This window comes from Populus alba, chromosome 6, assembly GCF_005239225.2.
Source record: "Populus alba chromosome 6, ASM523922v2, whole genome shotgun sequence".
Classification (NCBI taxonomy): Eukaryota; Viridiplantae; Streptophyta; class Magnoliopsida; order Malpighiales; family Salicaceae; genus Populus; species Populus alba.
In genome coordinates this window covers 10,526,773-10,548,097 of record NC_133289.1, presented here as the reverse complement: position 1 = coordinate 10,548,097, position 21,325 = coordinate 10,526,773, and the positions used below count along the sequence as shown (strand labels likewise).

The 21,325-nt window shown below is 32.9% G+C and overlaps 2 protein-coding genes across 3 annotated transcripts; both read right to left on the bottom strand.

Annotated features, from left to right (window-relative positions):
• Positions 1 to 2,565: 2,565 nt before the first annotated feature.
• On the bottom strand, positions 2,566 to 2,949 carry LOC118048323 (auxin-induced protein 6B). Its single transcript, XM_035057940.2, has one exon. It carries the CDS (start codon positions 2,947 to 2,949, stop codon positions 2,566 to 2,568), a length of 384 nt encoding a protein of 127 aa, XP_034913831.2.
• Positions 2,950 to 19,842: 16,893 nt separating this feature from the next.
• On the bottom strand, positions 19,843 to 21,113 carry LOC118048324 (uncharacterized). Of its 2 annotated transcripts, none has more exons than XM_035057941.2 (2): positions 20,528 to 21,113; positions 19,843 to 20,272 (listed from the first exon to the last, which is right to left on the bottom strand). In XM_035057941.2, exons 1-2 carry the CDS (start codon positions 20,618 to 20,620, stop codon positions 20,006 to 20,008), a joined length of 360 nt encoding a protein of 119 aa, XP_034913832.1. In that variant the 5' UTR covers positions 20,621 to 21,113; the 3' UTR covers positions 19,843 to 20,005. The 2 variants fall into 2 exon arrangements, with proteins under 2 accessions (XP_034913832.1, XP_034913833.1); XM_035057942.2 differs by having other exon boundaries at positions 20,564 to 21,107.
• Positions 21,114 to 21,325: the final 212 nt, after the last annotated feature.

Sequence of the window (21,325 nt, the reverse complement as noted above, 5' to 3'; positions counted from 1 at the left end):
ATACATGACTTACAAGATTTAAGGTTAGTATTAACTTAAAAATTTTATTATTTATTATGTTAATTTGTTTACTTTATTGAAATTATTAATTTTTTTAATAAATTTTTATTGCAAGGCTAAATATGAGTGGGATAAAGCAAATGATAATGTTGCGAGTAGAGTTCGAGAGAATCACGCTGCAACTAGGTAACATTGAAATTAGAATAATTTTTTTTAGTTCCAAATATTAAAATTTCATTTTTCATTTACTGATTGATAATATGTTTGTACCATATAGGCTGCATGATTTTTAATACAAGGTGCAAAATAAATCTAAAAAATATGCTAAAGAAAGCGCTCTACTAGGCTGAAATGACGTGGTAGTTCGAAAAGATTTCAAGCCGCCATATATCCTAAAGAATATATGGGTGGAATACATTCATCATGTGACGTTTGAGCATTTCATACGATAGTCATAGTTTGATGCGGGGTAACAAAGCCAACAAATTCACGTTTTCATTACCATGTACACCGACGACTCTGTTCTATTCATTTTGCATGCGAAGCAGATGGTAAGATTTATTTTAATCAAATCTATTTTTTAAATTTGTTGTTATTTATAAATATATTTAACTCACAACATTTTTATCTTATAAGCTACAACTCTTAGATGTGAGCCAAGCCTAATAGAGTTTTTTATGGAAATGCACGTGTGGAGTGATGATTGCCAAAAAAGAATGCAACAATTCGTCAACATCCAAGCTCAACACTTTGTGGTACGTTGGTTTTCAACCATTTTTTTCCTTAGTTATTATTTTCTTGAATTTGATTATTTTTTTTTATTTTTTATTTTCAAGAGATATATAACAACTAATTGAATGAGAGATACGAGGAGAATTCTTTGACCCACTTGGATTTCAATTCAAATTTATGATTGGAGGCATGATCGTTAGATGGACTCGATAGAAATTGGGCGTACAGACTCTCTAACACTACAACAGAGAACTTGCAAACAACCTGTAATGTTTCAACTGTTAGGTGCTTCCAATCAATCCCAAGCACTCAATCTCTAGAGTTGACAACCTTGTTAGATCAAGGAGTGCAAGAGTGACCAACCTCCTCCTCCTCCAACGAACGTCTTTGTTCTAATTTCATTGTATTTCAATGTATAAATTTATAATAAATATTTGATTTTTATATTAAGATAATTGATCTTTAAATACTTGAATTTTATACAAATTTATTTTTTAAAATTATTTTCTGTTTATGTTCAATAGATTTTTTTTAAAAATATATTTTTAAATTATTATTGACGGGGTTACCGACAAACTTATTTTGTCGATATATTCCAAATAGTTGGAAAAATAATTATCGACAAACTTATTTTTTGGAAAAATAATTACTGCAAATACAACTACAACTGTTAAATCACCGACGAAATTATTCCATCAGTATATGCCAAAGAGTTGGAAGAATTACTGTAAATGTCACTGCAACTCACCAATGGAATTACCAACAAGATGAAGTGGGTAAATTTTTTTGGCATATATTGTCCATCTGTAAAGTCATTGGTAATTTTTTTTTAATTAATGACAGACTTACTGACATATCAGAAATTATTGACAAGGTTTTTTTTTATGAACAATTTCCATTCGTAAATCCATCGATAAAATAATTATCGACAGAATATTAGTGTAAACACCGACATAATTTATTGTTGGTAAAACCATTAAATCTTATAGTGAATGCAATTTTTTATCCTTCCCTCTCTTTTCTCTCTTTTTTCTTGGGATTCACGCTAGCCTATCAAAAATAAAAAGTCTTCTTATTTGTTTTTATTTCAACTGTAGTTTCATTTTTTTTTTTTGCTCTTTATTTATTTTGAATTATTTTATTTTTCAATTTTACCCCTTACCATTTAATTTTAATTCTCTTTTTCACATGTCTACTTAACCGAATAAATCTAATAGCTTTCATTAGAAAAAAAATATCTTTTTAAATAAAATAAAATTTTAGTTTTAAATAAAAAATATTAGATTAATTACATAATTGTCTATATAAATAAAAAATTCCAAAAAGTTTTTAATATGTAGAACAACTCTATTCTTTTATTTTTCTTTTGTGAAATCTTATGTTCCTTCTTATAATTGTTATGAGAAAGTTACCATTTATAAATTTGGTTTATTGTTTATTATTATTTGTGATATCTAGAATAAGAGAGATTTTGTAGATCCGAGAAATAGTATGTGGCAATCACATTGTAAACACTAAAGGATAAATAATAAATTGTTTCAAGACTAAAGAAATCTTAAAATTCATATTTTATGAACAGATTTGTAAGTTGATTTCTTTTGTACATCATGATTCATATGGGTTTATATGTTTACGTAGAAGGCAGATCAAGGAGAACAAACATTATAACATATAAACGAATGTACAGTTAAAAGAATCAACAGTGCTGTCTCTCTACTCTAAGAAAGCAAGAACAACTGCGTTGGAGAATCTTAAACTGAAAATTATTAAAGCCATATATTTCTTCCTCAAGAGCAAATTAATTTGGTGGTAGCATTACAAGCAAAATATAATCTACCATTCGGTGCTTGCCCTTCTCCTTCTTCTTTTTTCTAGAATCATCTGCAATTCTTCTGGTCGACAAGGGACTGCAAGAACTCCCTCCTGTTGAAATCCATATTCCTCTTTAGCCTGCTCCAGTAAGCTCAAGAAATCTGGATTTGAGAGGCAATCCAAATTCACAACAAACCTTTTTGGTTCTTCACCCTTGATCGCAGTTACTGCAAAATGTCCCTTCTTTACATCAACAGCTGGAACTATTTTTGCAGCTTCCATCACCTCATCAAACCCGGTTTCACGCACATTGGGCGCTCCTCTAGAAGCTGAGAGTAAGAGAACCCGCTTCAGCTTTCTTATGAAAAGCTTCAGCATCATTGCTCTTTTAAGGCTTTCTTCCATGTTTTTCATGGTTATGGATTTCTCAAAGAGTGGTGGAGACTTGGCGTAGAACCGATATTTTATGTTCTCTCAATTTTCTGGAATATGGAGAATCTAGGCTACCTAGGAGGAAATATATGCTAGCTAGGTGGTCTAGGGCAAGGGCATTGGAAGCTTAGCTGAATTTTCTGGAGGACAGAACGGGACCATATGTACTCAAACCTACAACATTTAAATTAATGCAACATTTGATTGTTCCCAAGCTCTCTGTAACTAGTGGGGTCTTGAAACACGGTTTATACTGTAGTTTTCCTAGTATCGCGTCTTTTTTTCATGGTGTTTTAGAGTAGGTAGAGCCGTAGAGCTCCCCATAGAAAAGAAATTAAAAAAAAAAAAAAATTTAACAAACAGGTTTAATCTCAAATCCATACAGACATGACCTTGTAAGCTAGAAGTAGATAATATACTTTTGTGTTTTCGTGAGAGCACACTGATTATAACTAATTAGATAGATTGTCCACGCCCTGCTTTTAATTGTGTGATAATGAAAAGAAAAAAAGAACTTTCTAAGCAAGCAATCAAGAGTTGGTATGTAGCATTAAAATATATATATTTGGCTTTCAAGCAACAAATAAGTAGCATGTAAAAAACTTGCTTAAATTGTTTGAAATTTCATATAAAAATTAAATTGTAAAATGTAAAGGAAAAAAAGGCGACATGATAAACAAAAAGAGTATAAAAGCTCAAATTTTAAGTGAGAAGTAAAGTCACAACAATTGTTAGCAAGTAAAGAGTAACAAATATTTATCAACTCCTTGTTACTGTAAGAACTTGAACAACTTAGTTAAATGTCTATAAAAATATTTTATGTATTTATTTATGTATTCGAACCCAATATATAAAATGAGTATGGTACATACCTCAAACACTTATCTTAGAAGGTAATTTTTTTCTCTCAAGAGAAAGCAACCTAAAAGCACCTAAAACCTTTAAACTTTCTTGGGCAAGCATTGGCCAAATAGTTTCCTCCACCAGATTCTTCACACACACACACACACACACACACACACACATATATCACAAAAACTCCTACGTGTAAATCAAAAAACTTTTGTATGCATTTAATTAAACAACCCAATAACCATTGTGTAAAGTAATGAAAAAAAAAAGCATCAATAACAAACAAAAATAAAATTGAAAAAACCAAGAAAAAAAAAATAAAGATCAAGATATCTAACATCACAACACATGTAATTTACCTGCTCATGTTTAATAAACTCTTCTATCAAAATAAATTAATAATATAAAAAAACATACAATTTTGTACTAGAAACTGACACATACATAAAATTTATAAAGCAATAATTAAAACAAAACAATGTAAGGCTGCACATATAAACAATCATACCAGACCTAAGTGCCTTGGGTCTCGCAATCATTATAAACCCAAGGTACTTGGATCTAGCAATCATGCCAGACTCCATTTACTTTGGTATGATAAACATTTCTGATTTGACAAACAAAGATGACAATTGTATACTTTAATTGAGAGGACAGAGAAAAGAAAAAAAAATATAAATAATCAATCATTGATGGCAATCAAACTATTATTTGTCTATATAGACCATACCATGTTGAAGAGGGCACAACTGTGCATCTAGTTAGATGGCGATTGACTAGATTTGGCTACCGGGAAGTGTCATATGCACCTCCTTAATAACACGTGTAATGGCCCGGCCCAATTTGCCATATATTGTCCGCTTTGGGCCTTACCACCCTCACGGTTTTGTTCTTGGTGACGCGAGCCCACTTCTGAGCCTGACGTCCCAAAACACGTATGACAAGTTGGCAACCAGCACCACTTATAAGGCAGCAATACACCCCTCACTCGCCGATGTGGGATCTTACAATCCACCCCTCTTAAGGAGTCCGACGACCCCGTCGGCACAACCGGACAGCTAGTGAGGTCGGCTCTGATACCAAATGTAACGACCCGGCCCAACTAGCCATATATTGTCCGCTTTGGGCCTTACTGCCCTTACGGTTTTGTTTCTGGTGACGCGAGCTCACTTCTGAGCCTGACGTCCCAAAACGCGTATGACAATTTGGCAACCAGCACCACTTATAAGGCCAGCAACACACCCCTCACCCGCCAATGTGGGATCTTAAAACACGGGTGCCACCCATTTACTGGAGCATGTGGAACACGCACTAACAACTTTTTGATTAAAAAATAAAAAATAAATTGTAAAAAATACTAAAACACCCTCATGATCCTTTTAATTACACAAAATATCCATGTAAAATACCAAAATACACCAAAAAACAAAGCTTATTTTTTGTCTTTTCTGAGACTAAAAATGTTATTTTATTATACATAAAAATTGGAAAAAATAGAAATACTCTTATCAAGCAGTCTATCCTTTTTTTTTTTTTTTTTTATCTTGGGAGCAAAGAAGTTTTTTATTGTTACAAATATTGTGAAAAGCCAAGAAAACCATTTATCAACAGTTCTAAATTTTATTGACTTTAGAGGTAAAAAAGTAGTTTTGTTGTGTTAAAAAATAAGAAAAGACGCATACACCTAACAATCTTCTATGACCACTAAGCAGATGAAAAAACCTAAATACCCCTAAATCAAAGGCTTAAGTTTAAGCAATTAAAGGGCAAAAGGGTAATTTCATTATTGCAATCCACAATAATATGTCTCTAGAGCTACAGTGAAATCCCCATGCCATTTGGCTTTTTTTTTTTTTTAATTTATGCTTTCATATATCTAGCAATTGATGAATGGATGAGAAGCTGACTAAATTGAATATTAGATTATTACATTACGTTACGTTCAATCGATCTTATATATGTGAAATAGAATTTTTGAGGCTTTGTGATATTCCTTTGTCAGCTTCGTGTTCAATTACAGGGGGTCGATATAAATTAGTTCATAAGCATTTACTTTGAGAATAACTTTAGTTAGGATAGTTTCTATAGTGTCACCTAGCATGATGTATTTAATATGTTGAAAGTAGTCCAATGCATAGAAATGTGTCTTATTTGGTATTATTATAATAGGGTGTGTGTAGATTGCATTAATGACTATATAAAATTCACTGATACAATAATATTTTGTTGGAAATTTTGTTTTAATTAAATAAATAATAGATGAATGAGAAATTAATCTAAAAATTCTTGATTTTTCTACTTAAAGATCCATTGGTTTTTCTATATTTAATTCTTGATTTATGGTGACTAATTAAATGTTGATAATGATGGGAATTAATTCTTATTAATTCTACAACCTTTTAACTTTCAAAATTCCCTATAAAAATGACAATGAATGAAGAGTTTTCATCTTGAATTTTTCAGATATTAAACACTATTCCTCACCTCATTTATAGTGTTTCTTATTCTCCCTTTTATGCCTTGATTTTTCTTTAAAATCTAGAGCTTAGGTTCATTTTATTGAGAAATATTTGAGTTACAGAATTTTTTATTCAGAGACATTGTTTAGAAGTGCATCTAAACTAAAGTGGTGGTGTTGGAATCTTGAGAAATATATTGTAAACATCCTAATTTGCACAAGTGAAGAGTAATAAAACTTTAAGGATAAATGATTCATCATTGACAATAGCAAAAGATTTATTACTTTAAAGTGTTTCAACAAGCCAGTATACACTTATTGTTTTAGTTTAAGCATTGTTATTCTATTATTAATATACATGCTAGGTTTTTTTATTTTATATTAATTGTAAATTTGAATATATGCTTAGTATGCATACTTGTTTTCTATTATTATTTTTGTGTTGAAAGCATGTTTGCCATTAGTTATGTTTTTGCATGCTTATAGATTTAAATTTGTATGAACTTCAAGCTTTCCTTGAAAACTTTCTTATGTTTAGTATGTCTTCTTATATTAGACTTTCATGAATAACACGACTTCCACTTGTCTATGTGGTTATATCCTTATAGACAACATCATTTAGGCTTATTATCTCTCTTAACATGTCAAATATAGTACGATATGTCTCGAACCAAAAGAATGCATATATAATAATGAGCAAGTCTATTATCATCAAGATCATGAAGATCAATTGTAGCACATTGACAATCACGTAAAAACTTTCCAACTTAATATTAAGCAAATAAAAATTATTAATTCATAAAAAATGCAATGGTTTTGTCTAAGCCTATAAAAAGTAACAAATAGTTATAACATTTTGAATCTAACATGCATATGGCTCATGCTACATCTCCTTGCATAAAGACACATGCACAGGGTTTTGTCCAATAGTTTGACATGTTATACTCAAGTACCAGTTCATGTATTCCTCATTGAAAATTAAGGATGCACCTCTCTAAAAATAAAATAAAAATTATGCATTCCATGTCAATATATGCTAAAGATTGTGAATCATTCAATTATAACCAGCGTGTCTACCTAAACAACTAATAAAATGCAATTGATTGCTTGTATCTATATTAGACAAGATGTGTTGCTTAAATCTAAATTGTTGCATTACACGATTCGGGCAATGCATCTCAACAAGCTAAAAAATTTGAGAGGGACAATTGTTGTCCATAAATCTATGGCCAATATGCATATAACAGGAGTAACTAATGTATATCATCTTCTAAAAAAGAATTCTAAACAACCTATTAAAACATCAATAATACAATTATTTTTCATCATTTACTAACATCAACCATAATGATACAACATAAAGAAGTTTGATGACATATTATGTAAAATAATAATACACATTTCATCAAAAAACAATTATATCATAATTCAATGCAAACCCTAATTGATATTACTTAACTTTAATAATATAAATGAAAATATATCTAATTGCATCAATTAAAAACTAAATGATCTTAATTGAACAAAATCCTCAATTATGATGTTTTTACCAAAATTCAATGCAGACTCTAGTTGCTAAGATTTTGACCATAACTTTATTAATAATACTAGTTGATTAAATGTCTATCTACTTTCATCCATTAAAACAAAATTTATCTCAATTCAAAAAATATTATTAAATTTGGCAAGTAACCTAATAATTAATTTAAACCCTAATTTCTCTAATTCAAACCTAATTGATTCCATAAATAACATCAATTATATTAAAAATACATAATTGCAACACTCTAAACCTAACATTATCTCAAGATAAACAAAATACCTAATTATCAAAGACAACACAAATAGTCATAAATCAAAACTTAAAATTTATCAATTCAATAATAAAACCCATAAAAGTAAGAGACAATGTAGTTGTTTTACCTTAATTTTTTTATGTCTAGGTGGCGATTCCACCGGTTGTAGCAGTGGGGAGGTTATCAATATAAGTTTGGGACAATGATTTGCAACAAAAAAACAAATAGTTAAAAGACTAGTTGGGACAAAGAAAAGATGATTCTAGTGTTTTGGTGAAGGATTACAGGTTGTTTTGGGCGATTGGAGGTTAGTTTTGTTCTGGGTTTTAAGGTTTTTCTTCTAAAGGAGCGGCGACCATTGAGAACAAAGAAGGGATTGTATACCCATCATAACCGCGATTCAAAATCGCAATTGTATTATACAAATGCTATTCAAGATCGTGATTTTTATTAAACTTATGATTCTAAATCGTATTTTATATTAAAATTATGATTATGAATCACAATTTGTATTAAAAACATGATTCTAAATAGCGGTTGTTTTCAAAAACATGATTTTGCAAAGCAATTGTATTATGTAACCACTAATCAATATCATGGTTTTTATTAAACTTGTGATTCTAAATCACGATTTATATTAAAATCATGATTATGAATCATGATTTGTATTAAAATCATGTTATTTCTCTAAAACTTTATCTAACGGTGGTATTCTTTTGAAAATTTATTCTTACCATGTCATTTTTCAAACAAAAAAATTCGGATAATCACAAATAATTTTAATTGATGAGACTTGACGAGTCACTAATGATTGAAAAAGAAGACAATCTGGGTTGTCGTTTGATTACTGAGGATATGTCGTATTCAGGGTGGGGGTGATGGAAGCATGCTGATGCTGGGTTCGGTCTAGGTTGCTTTATGTCAACATCTAGATGCTTCCTCGATATTTAACATCCAAGGTGTAGTATTGACGAGACTTGCCACTCCTTCACTATACAAAAGGATAAAATCACTCGTCTTGACAGGCTTGCCCTATATTTCGATCTCTTGCAGGTAGAATGCCTGTAAGAACCGGTATTCTGTGCAAGGATCTGCTTTTACCTTCCTTTTACTGATAATACCTCCTTCTTCATCCTTGGTTTCGACGGTGTCTCTTCTAGGAAAGCTTGTTAAGAGGTAAAATAATTAAAACTAAAGCTATATTTTAGGAGAAAATAAACAATTTTGGAAGATGAACTAGAAAATGCAGGTACGATTTTCCAGTTCTTGAGAAATGCTTTTACACTGAACAAGTGCCCCTCATGAATTTGATTTAATGTTTTTAGAATCTTGTTTCTGAGCTGGCAAGATACGTTAGGTACCCATTACAACATTCAAAATGCGCATTATTTTAAACGTCTCTGTTTGCTGAGAGGACGTACCTTCAAGATTGTACTGCATTGCTACGACTCCCGCAACAAAATGAGCTAGCATGGTACGGATATGGCAAATCACAAGCATGCTAATCAAAATGTTTTTTTTTTTTTTGCCCTTACATTATATCCATTACATTAGAGCCATTGATTTTGATACATTTTCCATCATCTGCAGCTTCAGCATTTGATAAGCATCAAGTACTGTAAATATTGTTCCAGATTCCTGAAGCACAAAGCTGTTAGTGAAACAACCTGGAAGCTCTTCTTGCTTAATCAGTTCCGTGCTTTTCTCCTGTCCATATAGTTGACATGCGAACAGGAAAAGTGGGTAGTATACTAGTATGTCATGGTTTGAAATAATGTAGGAACTTCGACAAAACTTTATCATGTGTCGGCAAACATTGTGTGCTGGTAAGATTCTTTCCCGGGATGGCAGCAGCAGATCTGGAAAAAAAAATACACTCAGCCAAACATGCCTTTAAATATATTTTCCCCAAACAAATTCCAGCCCAGTCCACATCCACCAGCCACCACTACTCACCCATCAGTCACAGCAGATCGGTCCACTACCCAATCCCAACACCACAGCTTCCCCAAGCACCAGCCCACGCCACCACAGCCTCTGCCCCGACCAGCCAACCACACGGAAGACAAAAGTCTCAAGCTCGACTACCAACTTCAGACCACGGCAACTCCAACTCAGTAGTCCAACGAGCCTTGGCAGCCAGACCAGCCAAATCAGACGTTGGATCAACGTCATGCTCCAGTCACATGAGTCTCTCATAGAAGTCAATCGCGGCAGCTCCACATTGGATTGCAAATCTATAATTCAAATGAGCCCGTTTGTTTGTTTGCGTGGTTGCTTCTGCGTTTTAACCAACCACAACAAACAATCCATTTGGTTATATTAAAAATACAAATAAATATTGGTGGAGTCCATATAAATTCACGTTCTGCACGTGAATTTTGAGAAGCAGTTCATGGCTGCTTTTTGAAATTTAATTTATGTGCACAATGTAATTCACTTGCACTGTGCACGCCAACAATGCAATTTATTTGCACTGTTCACATGCTAGTTTTTTTTTTTTAAGTGTGTTTATTTTTTGTATATATTTTTAAAAAAAAAAAAAAAAAAAAACTAGTTTAGAGTGAATTAAATTTACTCACATTGTCATGTAAACAATATTTTTTTTCTTAAAAAACTAGTGTAGAGTGAATTAAATTCACTTGCACTGTAATATCAAATCAATTTTATTTCTGATAATATTTTATCTAATTTTATATAAAGTATTATTTATTTTATGAAGTAATAGCAATAGTTAAATCCATAACATTTAAATTAAAAACCATCAGTATTAATATATATTTTTAAAATTATTTTATAACCTCAATTTAAAAAGTACTCTTAACCAAACATATTAAACTACTTTTTATTCAACCTCAATTTCAACCACAGTTTTAACCAAACACCTATTTTTTCAAACCAACCTCAACTAAAAGTACTTTTTATAAAACAACTTTTTTCAAACCACGACCATAACAGCTACCGCAATACCAAACACATATTTCTTTATTTGTAACTAGACAAACAACCCACATGTTGCTGCAAGCTGATTACTAAATAATATAAATAGTTATTATAATAGTAGTTAGAAGTACATTATTCTAGACTTGGGTAACCATCAACTCTATGTCTAGGTATCTTGAATTTAGTAACCATATTAGACTCATATTACTATATTAAACCCGCGCGTCTGAGCCTTCTAACCATTTTAGAACTAGGCATATGAGTCTGTTATCCATGCTAAACCCGTGCACCTGGATCGAGAATCACGCCAGACCTGCGACTAGGTCTGGCAACCATGCCATCTCAGGCGCCTTGGGTCTAGCAAGGCGATGAAAAATCTCAAATGCACAACTTAATGGTAAGATTGATATAAAAATAATTTTGATATAAAATTATCAGTGTTATATATAATATTTATTCTAAAAAAATCAATGTCTATATTGTGGAGCCAAAAAGAATAAGGGAAAAAAATCATGTCCTGAAACTTCCTTCATCCCATTGTTTGCTCTGGCAAGAAATTTACCTTTTTTTTAGTTCAAAAGTAAAGGAAAATAGGCAAGAGATTTACTTAGAATCGTTTAGGTGGGGCTACGAGATGAATGGGTTGCCTAAGATAAACCTCAAAGAATGGGTCTGGCAAGCATGTCACACCCAAGTGACATGGATCTGGAAACCATGCTAAATCCAAAGCACTTGGGTCTAGCAACCATATAGAAACGACAAGAACACCCTTACATGAAGCCTTGTTTTTATTGAAATCCAAGGGTAATTTTGTATTTGAACTGTTTCAATAAAAGGAAAAGACGGTGAAATCCCTCAACACATGCATATTTCCCCCCTCAGGAGCATAGTTGTATCTTCACTGTTTTTTTTTTAAAAAAAAAAAAGATAAAAAAAGCCCCCAACCTAAAGGTCAAAATTTTGTTCCCTGAATAACAAATCAATATCTATATTATAGCCCAAAAAACTTGAAAGAACTCTTTTGTCTCCAATCATTCTTTCAATGCAAATGTATCTCATGAAAAAACAATCCTACCTCCAACTGCATGGTTTTTTGCTAAGGACAATTTCATTATTATACTGCTTCAATCTACAATAATTTGTGTCTAACTAAAGAATGAGAGGGACACTAACCCCTTTTAGTTATTATTATAATATTGATTCACTGTAGCTTTTGCTTTTATTTTTATGCTTTTACTTTCTTTAGTTCAATTTATATTTTATATTATATTGAATTATTAAAAAAATAAAAATTAAAAAAAAAAACAAAACAAAAAAAAGAACAATAAAAAAATAAACATAAAAAAAAAGTGAAAGCAGCAAAAGAAAATTAATTAGGACGCCATGTCACCAGTACAATGTCATGTCAGAGACATGTCAATAGCACACTGCCATGTCATCGATGAAGTGTCATGTCACCAACGAACTACCACATCACAACACAACACCATGTCAAAACTAGCAACTTCCAACATCTTCCCAATAAGTAATTTAGTCAATAAATTATTTTATTTTTTGATTTGTTGAGTTTTTTTTTTTACACTTGTCATTTAAAGTTGTCGTTAATATTATTTTTTATGCGTAAATTTTTTAAAAACAAATCATGCCTTTTTATGTATTGATTTTTGTTTATTAACCATTTTCATTATTGATATCTTGCATTTTGTCATCTTTGATAATTGTGAGTTTTGCATGTGACATTGTATTTGATTAATTATTTATACTTAAGGGTTTAACATTGCATGCTTAAAGTTTTCTTACTATTTTTTACTCTTGATTAATCTCTACATTAAAAAAAAAATTAGCCTTATTTTTGTATTATAATGTCACTTGCAAGAACCATTTGTGATCTCAATTTCATTTCAAAGTTAGTGTTGCATGCATTTGTGTCATAATCATCTAATGTCCGAGTTTAAGTTTACAATTATCGTCAACTTGACTCTTAGTGATACTCTTAGGGCCATTTCAGGGAATTGTCAACCCAGGTGACCAACATGTTTAGAAGAATTGAACCCCAAGATAGTTCTCAAATAAGACATCGAAAGACCAATAAATATCATAAGAATAACCATTGTAGAAAAATTCACCCTAAGCGCCACTAATATGACTATCATTTAGGTTACTCAAAACATGGTAACTTTGATAAGCAAGTCATGACCCTTGAATATTTTATATGTGGATTTATGACATGGATTAGTTCTTTCAGTGACACAATTTGTTTGATAATAGGAGAGTTAGATTTGTTAAGATGATGCTCGTTGGTTAAGCCTAAATGTTTTTTAGAGATGTTGAGAATTGTTTAGAGAGGAGAGGTACACCTCCCATAACTAATTGGACTAAAATGAAACAAAAACTACAGGAGAATCGCCTACCTTGATCTTATAGAGAAAAGCTTTTAGATCAATGGAATAATCTTAGACAATGGAACAAATTTGTCCATGAATTTATAACACAATTTAATGATTACAGAATGAGATGTTCCATAAACAAAAATAAAGTCATGACTTTGCTTAGATTTTGCAAAGGTATGAATGATGATTTTAGGAAAGAGATCAAACTCATACGTGCTTTCATTATTAACCAAGCTTATATTGTAATGCAAGACTATATTTCGATTATTATATAGACATTACAGTAGCTTGATCCTTATCTTTAGGAGCGTTATTGGAGCTACCTTGACATATACTCCATAAGGTCGAGTTCTTCCAACCCTGGAAAAATTAGTAGGGACATTGAACCTGGGACATTATTTGCTTTCGTAGGATAATAGACGATTGAAGGTGGTACAGATCATTGAAAAATTGGGTTTTAGCTTATGTTTTGGTTTAATTTATTTGAACTTCCAGTTAAAGTTTATTAATTAGATTTTATTTGTTGAGTTTAATTTAATTTAATGGTTACTGGGTATTTTATTTAGTGGGCTATAAGCTCAATTGCTTATTCTAGTTAGAATTTTAGTGTTTATTTCTACTTTTTTAAATGTTAAGAAATTTTTGATGAATTGAATAAAAATTGCAAAATTGAGACTTTTCAAAATTTTCTTGAGTTTTTTTTATTTTCTTTTAATTCTCTCTAAAAGCTTGCTTAATTCTTTTAGTTCTTGATCCGGAGCGTGTTTGGCAGTGTGTATTAACTAAAGCTATTCAAATTTGCATTTTAGGAGATATGATGTGACAATTGTGCTAAGACGATGAAGGTTCACATGCGTCAAAACAATGCAATCAGCCAGGAGAGATTTGGACACAGACGATAGAGATCTCACCGGCCAATTACTAAGACATGTTGAGAAATGCTCAGGATACATTTTCCTCTGAGTTTTTACACAGTTGGGCAGCGCATAATAAGTTTCAGGTTATGCACCATGGATAACAACCGTGACACCTTCAACTCACTTGAAAATGGAAACATAATTCGCTGCATGAATAACCAGAAATGTTTTTCCCACCTGAAGGTCCAGAATAGAAACAATCATGCTCAAACCAGTGATTAAAATATGTGTGACACCAACAAAGACATTGGCTTTCTGAGTTGAAACTTGTGCATGTGGACAGAACAAATGGTATGCAAGCATAGCCAGAATTACCCTAATGAGCTGAAGCCCAATGGCATGGGACGTGGTTTTCAAAACAAAAGGAAGTACCTCATTAGCTGGATATGCAATCGACTTTGAAAAGTATCAAATTAAATTTTAAAGTTTTGTTTGCTGAGAGCAGTACCTTCAAGATTGTACTGCATTGCTACGACTCCCGCAACAAAATGAGCTAGCAGGGTACGGATATGGCAAATCACACGCATGCTAATCAAAATGTTTTTTTTTCCCTTACATTATATCCATTGCATTAGAGCCATTGATTATATCCATTACATTAGAGCCATTGATTTTGATACATTTTCCATCATCTGCAGCTTCAGCATTTGATAAGCATCAAGCACTGTAAATATTGTTCCAGATTCCTGAAGCACAAAGCTGTTAGTGAAACAACCTGGAAGCTCTTCTTGCTTAATCAGTTTCGCACTTTTCTCCTGTCCATATAATTGACATGCGAACAGGAAAAGTGGGTAGCATGTCATGGTTTGAAATAATGTAGGAACTTCGACAAAACTTCATCATGTGTCGGCAAACAGTGTGTGCTGGTAAGAGCGTCTTCCTCGAAATGGAAAGCCAAAATAATATATAGTAAGAGCATCTTTCCAAGCCAAACATGCCCTTAAATACATTTTCCCCAAACAAATTCCTAGCCCAGTCCACATCCACCAGCCACCACTACTCACCCATCAGTCACAGCAGATCAGTCTACTACCCAATCCGAACACCACAGATGCCCCAAGCACCAGCCCACGCCACCACAGCCTCTGCCCCGACCAGCCAACCACTGTCATCAACCACACGGAAGACAAAGTCTCAAACTCGACTACCAACTTCAGACCACGGCAACTCCAACTCAGTAGTCCAACGAGCCTGGGCAGCCAGACCAGCCAAATCAGACGTTGGATCAACGTCATGCTCCAGTCACAGGAGTCCCTCGTAGAAGTCAATCACGGCAGCTCCATATGGGATTGCAAATCTATATTAATTTGTAAATAGACAAACGGCCCACGTGTTGCTGCAAGCTGATTAATAAATAATATAAATAGTTATTATATATAATAGTAGTTAGAACTATCATATCCATATTATTTGTAAACTCGGGTAACCATCAAGCCTAAGCCTAGGTAGCTTGAGTTTGGTAATTATATTAGACTCACATTAATGCATCAAATTTGCGCGCTTGATCCTTGTAATAATTCTAAAACTAGGCATATATATGAACCTGGTATTCATGCTAGACCCACACACCTAGGTCAGTAACCATCAGACCCGTGACTAGGTCTGGCAACCATGCCAACTCAAGTGCTCTGGATCTAGCAACCATGTTAGCCTTTTTGTTGTGAGTCAGCCAAGACGATGAAAAATCTCACATGCACATCATAATGGTAAGATTGATATAAAAATAATTTTGATATAAAATTATCCATGGTATTTATAATTTTTATCCAAAAAAAATTAATGTCTTTATTATGGAGCCAAAAAGAATAAGGGGAAAAAAATCATATCATGAAACTTCCTTCACCTCATTCTTTGCTCTGGGCAAGAAATTTACCTTTTTTTAAATTTAAAAGTAAAAGAAAAAAGGTAAGAGATTTACTTAGAATCTTTTAGGTTGGGCTACGAGATGAAAGGGTTGCTTAACATAAACCTCAAAGAATGGGTCTGATAAGCATGTCAGATCCAAGTGACATGGATCTTGAAACCATGTCAAATCCAAGGTACTTGGGTCTGGTAACCATATGGAAACGACGAAAACACACTTACATGAAACCTTGTTTTTATTGAAACCCAGTGGTAATTTTGTATTTGAATTGTTTCAATAAAAGAAAAAGACGGTGTAACCCCTCAACACATGCATCTTTCCCCTCTCAGGAACATGATTATATCTTCACTGTTTTTTTTTTTTAAAAAAATAAAATAAACCCCCAACCCAAAGGTCAAAACTTTGTTCCCTGAAAGGAAAATCAATATCTATATTGTAGCCCAAAAAACTTGAACGAACTATTTTATCTCCAATCATTCTTTCAATGCAAATGTATATCATGAAAAAGACAATCCTACCCCCAACTGCATGTTTTTTTGCTAAGAACAATTTTGTTATTACACTGCTTCAATCCACGGTAATTTGTGTTTAACTAAACAATGAGATAGACACTAACCCTTTTTAGTTATTGTTATAATATTAATTCACTGTAGCTTTTGCTTTTATTTTTATGTTTTTACTTTCTTTAGTTAAATTTATATTTTATATTATATTGAATTATTAAAAAAATAAAAAATTCAGAAAAAAACAAAACAAAAAAAAGGAACAGTTAGAAAAAATAAACATAAAAAAAAGAAAAGTGAAAGAAGCAAAAGAAAATTAATCGAGACGCCATATCACCATTATAATGTTTAATTTTTTTGAATTTTTAGTTTAGATTTATTAATTAGATTTTATTTGATGAGTTTAATTTAATTGTTGTAGGATATTTTATTTAGTGGGTTATATATAAGTTCAATTGCTCATTCTAGTTAAGATTTTAGTATTATATCCTATTTTTTAAAATGTTAAGAAGTTTTTGATGAATTGAATAAAAATTACATAATTGAAGACTTTTTCAATCTCCATTCTTCTTTTTTGAGTTTTTTATTTTCTTTTAATTCTTAATTTTTTTTCTCTAAAAGTTTATTTCTTTACTGGATAATCCTTAAATTTCTTTCTCTACAAACTTTTTCTTTCCTGCTTAATTCTTTTAGTTCTTGATCCGCATCCCAATTCACCCACAAAATCTACCTCCTCGACATCCTCTGGCACCTCTAATGATGGACCCAAATCATCATAGATGAGAGAGGACCAACAGAACTGGTGGCATGATGTGAATTTCTTATTAGCAAGCTTAAACATCAACCGACCCCCTTCTGTGCTAACCATTTTTGACGATGAAGGTTCACATGCGTCAAAACATTTTCTCGCATGCAATCAACCAAGAGAGATTTGGACACAGATGATAGAGATCTCACAGGCCAATTACTAAGACATGTTGAGAAATGCTCAGGATACATTTTCCTCTTTTTATTTATTTACACACTCATTTGAATGTTTTTACACAGTTGGGCAGCACATAATAAGTTTCAGGTTATGATATTCACCAAAGATCACAACCGTGACACCTTCAACTCACTTGAAAATGGAAACATAACTCACTTCGCATGAATAACCAGAAATGTTTTTCCTACACGTGAAGGTCCAAGATCATGAAGTGATGAGCATACTTGTGCACTGTCCGTATAGAAACAATCATGCCAAAACCAGTGATAAGAGAGTAAAATGGAGCCCTGAAATAGGTTCAAATATGAAATGAAAGGTGACACCAAACAAAGACATGAAAACCGGGCTTTCTGAGTTGAAACTTATGCATGTGGACAGAACAAATGGTATGCAAGCATATATACTCGCCAGAATTACCCTAATGATATCAGCTGAAGCCCAATGGCATGGGATATGGGAGGAACTGAAGTATAAAGCTGTGGTTTTCAAAACAAAAGGAAGTAAAGTTCCAGGAGTTTATAATATTGGTAAAAACCAAAATGATGTGCTCATCAGAATAGCTGGATATGCAATGAGTTGAAAAGTATCAAATGCCAATGTTTCCCTTGAAAGATCCAGGAGTTGATATTTTGAACCAAATGCTCTCAGTGCGAAGAACCAAACATATATGATATACATTGGTATTTTTAGCGGAGTTCATTAAGATGTATAATTTGATTCTCTGCAGCTCTGCTAGTATACTGCACTTGGCTTGTACTCGCATTATATAGAGGAACCAAATCTACAGTATATCTTGCCTCGACAAGATAATGAGAGCAATGCAATGGCTAGAAACAAGGAAACAGAAACATATCCAGTTTACACCTATCCTTTGTACTCCAAACAACTCCAAGGCTACGATACAAATCTTGAACAGTTATGCAAAAGGAATCATCATTAACAAATATCATAGCATCTCTTGAGCAACATCTGTTGTCTAGTTATCGGTTAGCTAACCACCTAGGCTTATCCCTGGTCGGCAGGCATAAGATAGTGGGATTGATCCAACCAAAAGAGAGGTGATAAACCCCTCGAAAATCAGAAAAAGTTTACATATTTGAAATACAAAATCTTAACATTCAGCTGTCCTAGTTAATGATTCCAGCTAATGCATTCAGCAGTTTAAAACACAACAGCGTAACAGGAAAATGTAGATATACATTAAAACAGGAGGTAAGAAAAAAAGAGCTTGGGTAACATATGGAAATTAATCATGAATGAATGGTGAATGAATTCGACTTGTAAACCATAATTATTTCTAGAGTAGATTTTAAAGGGTGTTTAAAAATATAGTAGTGGTTATTTTTTAAAGTATTTTTTATTAAAAAATATATTAAAATAATTTTTTTTATTTTTAAAAGTTATTTTTAATATTAATATATTAAAACGATTTAAAAAAATTAAAAAAATAAATTAAAATTTCTTGGAAACGACGTTTGGGAAAATGCCAGCCTTAAGGTAATTATGTGTGCATATAATAGTCTTCATCTGTTTGCCATGATATTGGTTATGCTAAGAAGTGGAGTCATTATATTGTAGTGCTCAATTGTGCTATTTACATAGGTATCCATTAAATCGAGTTGAAAACTTTTGTGTCCCCTCTGGGATCTAATATCAACTACGTTATAGTTTTTTTTTTTTTTTTTTACAAGGGAGAGGCTCGAACTCGAGACTCTTGAGAGGAGAGGGACCTTATTGCCAGTTGAGCTCATTGGTCTTAGTAGGACCCTCTCCAAGACATAAAATCTACAGACCAATCAAAGCCTTATAGTTTCAACTGGTTTAGTGTGACCAATGAAACAGTCGAACAGCAAACAAGTATATCTACTAGCAAGAACATGATTTCCATTGGCAACTGATTTTGTTAAGAATACAACTGGTTCAGGTTTGAAGTGCTGTGATACAGGGGCGGAACTAGGGGGAGGCGATAAAATTTCTAATAATAAATTATATTTTGAGTTTTGGCCCTCCCTGTTATGTCGTTTCAGCTCCGCCCCTGCTGTGATATACCAAGCATATCGTTTCCCCACCACCTCTGACGGTTTATGAAATGTTTATTAAAGAAAAGAAGAAGAGGCGGAGGAGCATCCAATGGAAACAGAATATTAAAAGACTGATATATCATAAACTTGAAATTTCATTGTGTATTCAGCAAGACAATTGATTATTCAGAACTGCATCGTGTGAATTTCTAAACAGGATATAAAACTGTAATTTATGTTGAGCAGGAACTATACAAACTGAAGCAGAAATCTTCTATTGGCAATTTTCGCTAAGACCCGTCAAACTGTTGCTTTGCGCTGAAATCCAGTTCCGGGGTCATCAGTGGAAGGGAAAACCTGGAAGCCAGTAACCATAGCATCAGGTGGGCCACGGCGGCACCTCTGCTCCATTTCCTGTACATTATCAGAATCACCAGAGAATAGAGCCTCCACAGAGCCATCCCTTCTGTTCTTCACCCAACCTTTTAACCCCAACCGGGTTGCATTCTCCACTGTCCAGTTCCTAAAAAACACTCCCTGCACCCTCCCTTTAATCATTACCCTCACCTGCACATCCAGAAAACCCATCACTCAAAAACCTCAAATTTCCACATTCAAACAGTCAATTTAGAGAAAACCATTATTCACTCATAGTTAACAATCAAAACCCATTATTGGATTCACAAAGAAGGTAGCATTTTTATTCCGTTCAACTCATACTATTCATTCTCAACCCATCACTAGAAAACCTCTAATTTATGCATTGAGCTAGTCAATTCTACTGGAAAATGAATAAGAATCAAATCCCATCAGCTAACTCACAAAAAAGCCCACTTCTTTCTTATCATCTTTCATTACCGTTTTGGTAGAGGGTGATTGAGGAGGTGAGGGATGATTAGTAATAGCCATAGTCATGGACGAGAAACGGGATCGAAGAGAATGAGAATGAGATGGGAACCGAAAGCAACGAGAAGGATAAGAAAGAAGAGAACGAGAGCATAGCGAAAGTAAAGAATGAAGAGAACAATTGCTATGAGAATGGGGAATGGGGAATCTAGGAAACGTTCTAACATTGTAATAGTTTTTGTATTTGTTGTTGTTCTTGGTCGTCCATTTTTTATGGAAAAGTTGCGGTCAGATATTATTGAAGACCCTATTCGGGACTGTGTTTGTGGCATGATTTGATAAATCGCTACCACATCCTGAACACTGCTCAAAAAGAAGAAAGAATCTGGTTGGTCTTTGTGGCCTCATCTGATCAGCAGTTGTCTGCCGCCTGGGAATCGTCATAGGAGTGGTGGTGGTGCATGGCATTGGCTCTTCGGTTGACTTGGACGTTCTTGCTTGTATTTTTATCTGTATTTGTACGCCCATTGTGGCTCTTCGGTTGACTGTGTTTCTTAGAAGTATGGTGTAGGAAGTGGCATTACAATTATAGGGCATTATCTACACCGTAAAAAATTCAATATAATGGCTCAAACTTGAAAATTTTTCCAGCTTGAATTTGTCAACTAGATAAATTTAAAGAAAAAAAATAAAAATAATAATTTAAATTAATATTGATCAACTCACTAAACCCACAATTTAAATTATGAACTCTATTGAATTAAATTAATTTTT

Bases quoted from the DNA above. Each gene is read 5' to 3' on its own strand.
- LOC118048323 (XM_035057940.2), bottom strand. From the start codon at position 2,949: ATGGAAGAAAGCCTTAAAAGAGCAATGATGCTGAAGCTTTTCATAAGA.
- LOC118048324 (XM_035057941.2), bottom strand. From the start codon at position 20,620: ATGACTATGGCTATTACTAATCATCCCTCACCTCCTCAATCACCCTCT. The intron at 20,273-20,527 runs GTGAGTTAGCTG...CTGGATGTGCAG, and splicing joins AGAAAGAAGTGGGCTTTTTT to GTGAGGGTAATGATTAAAGG.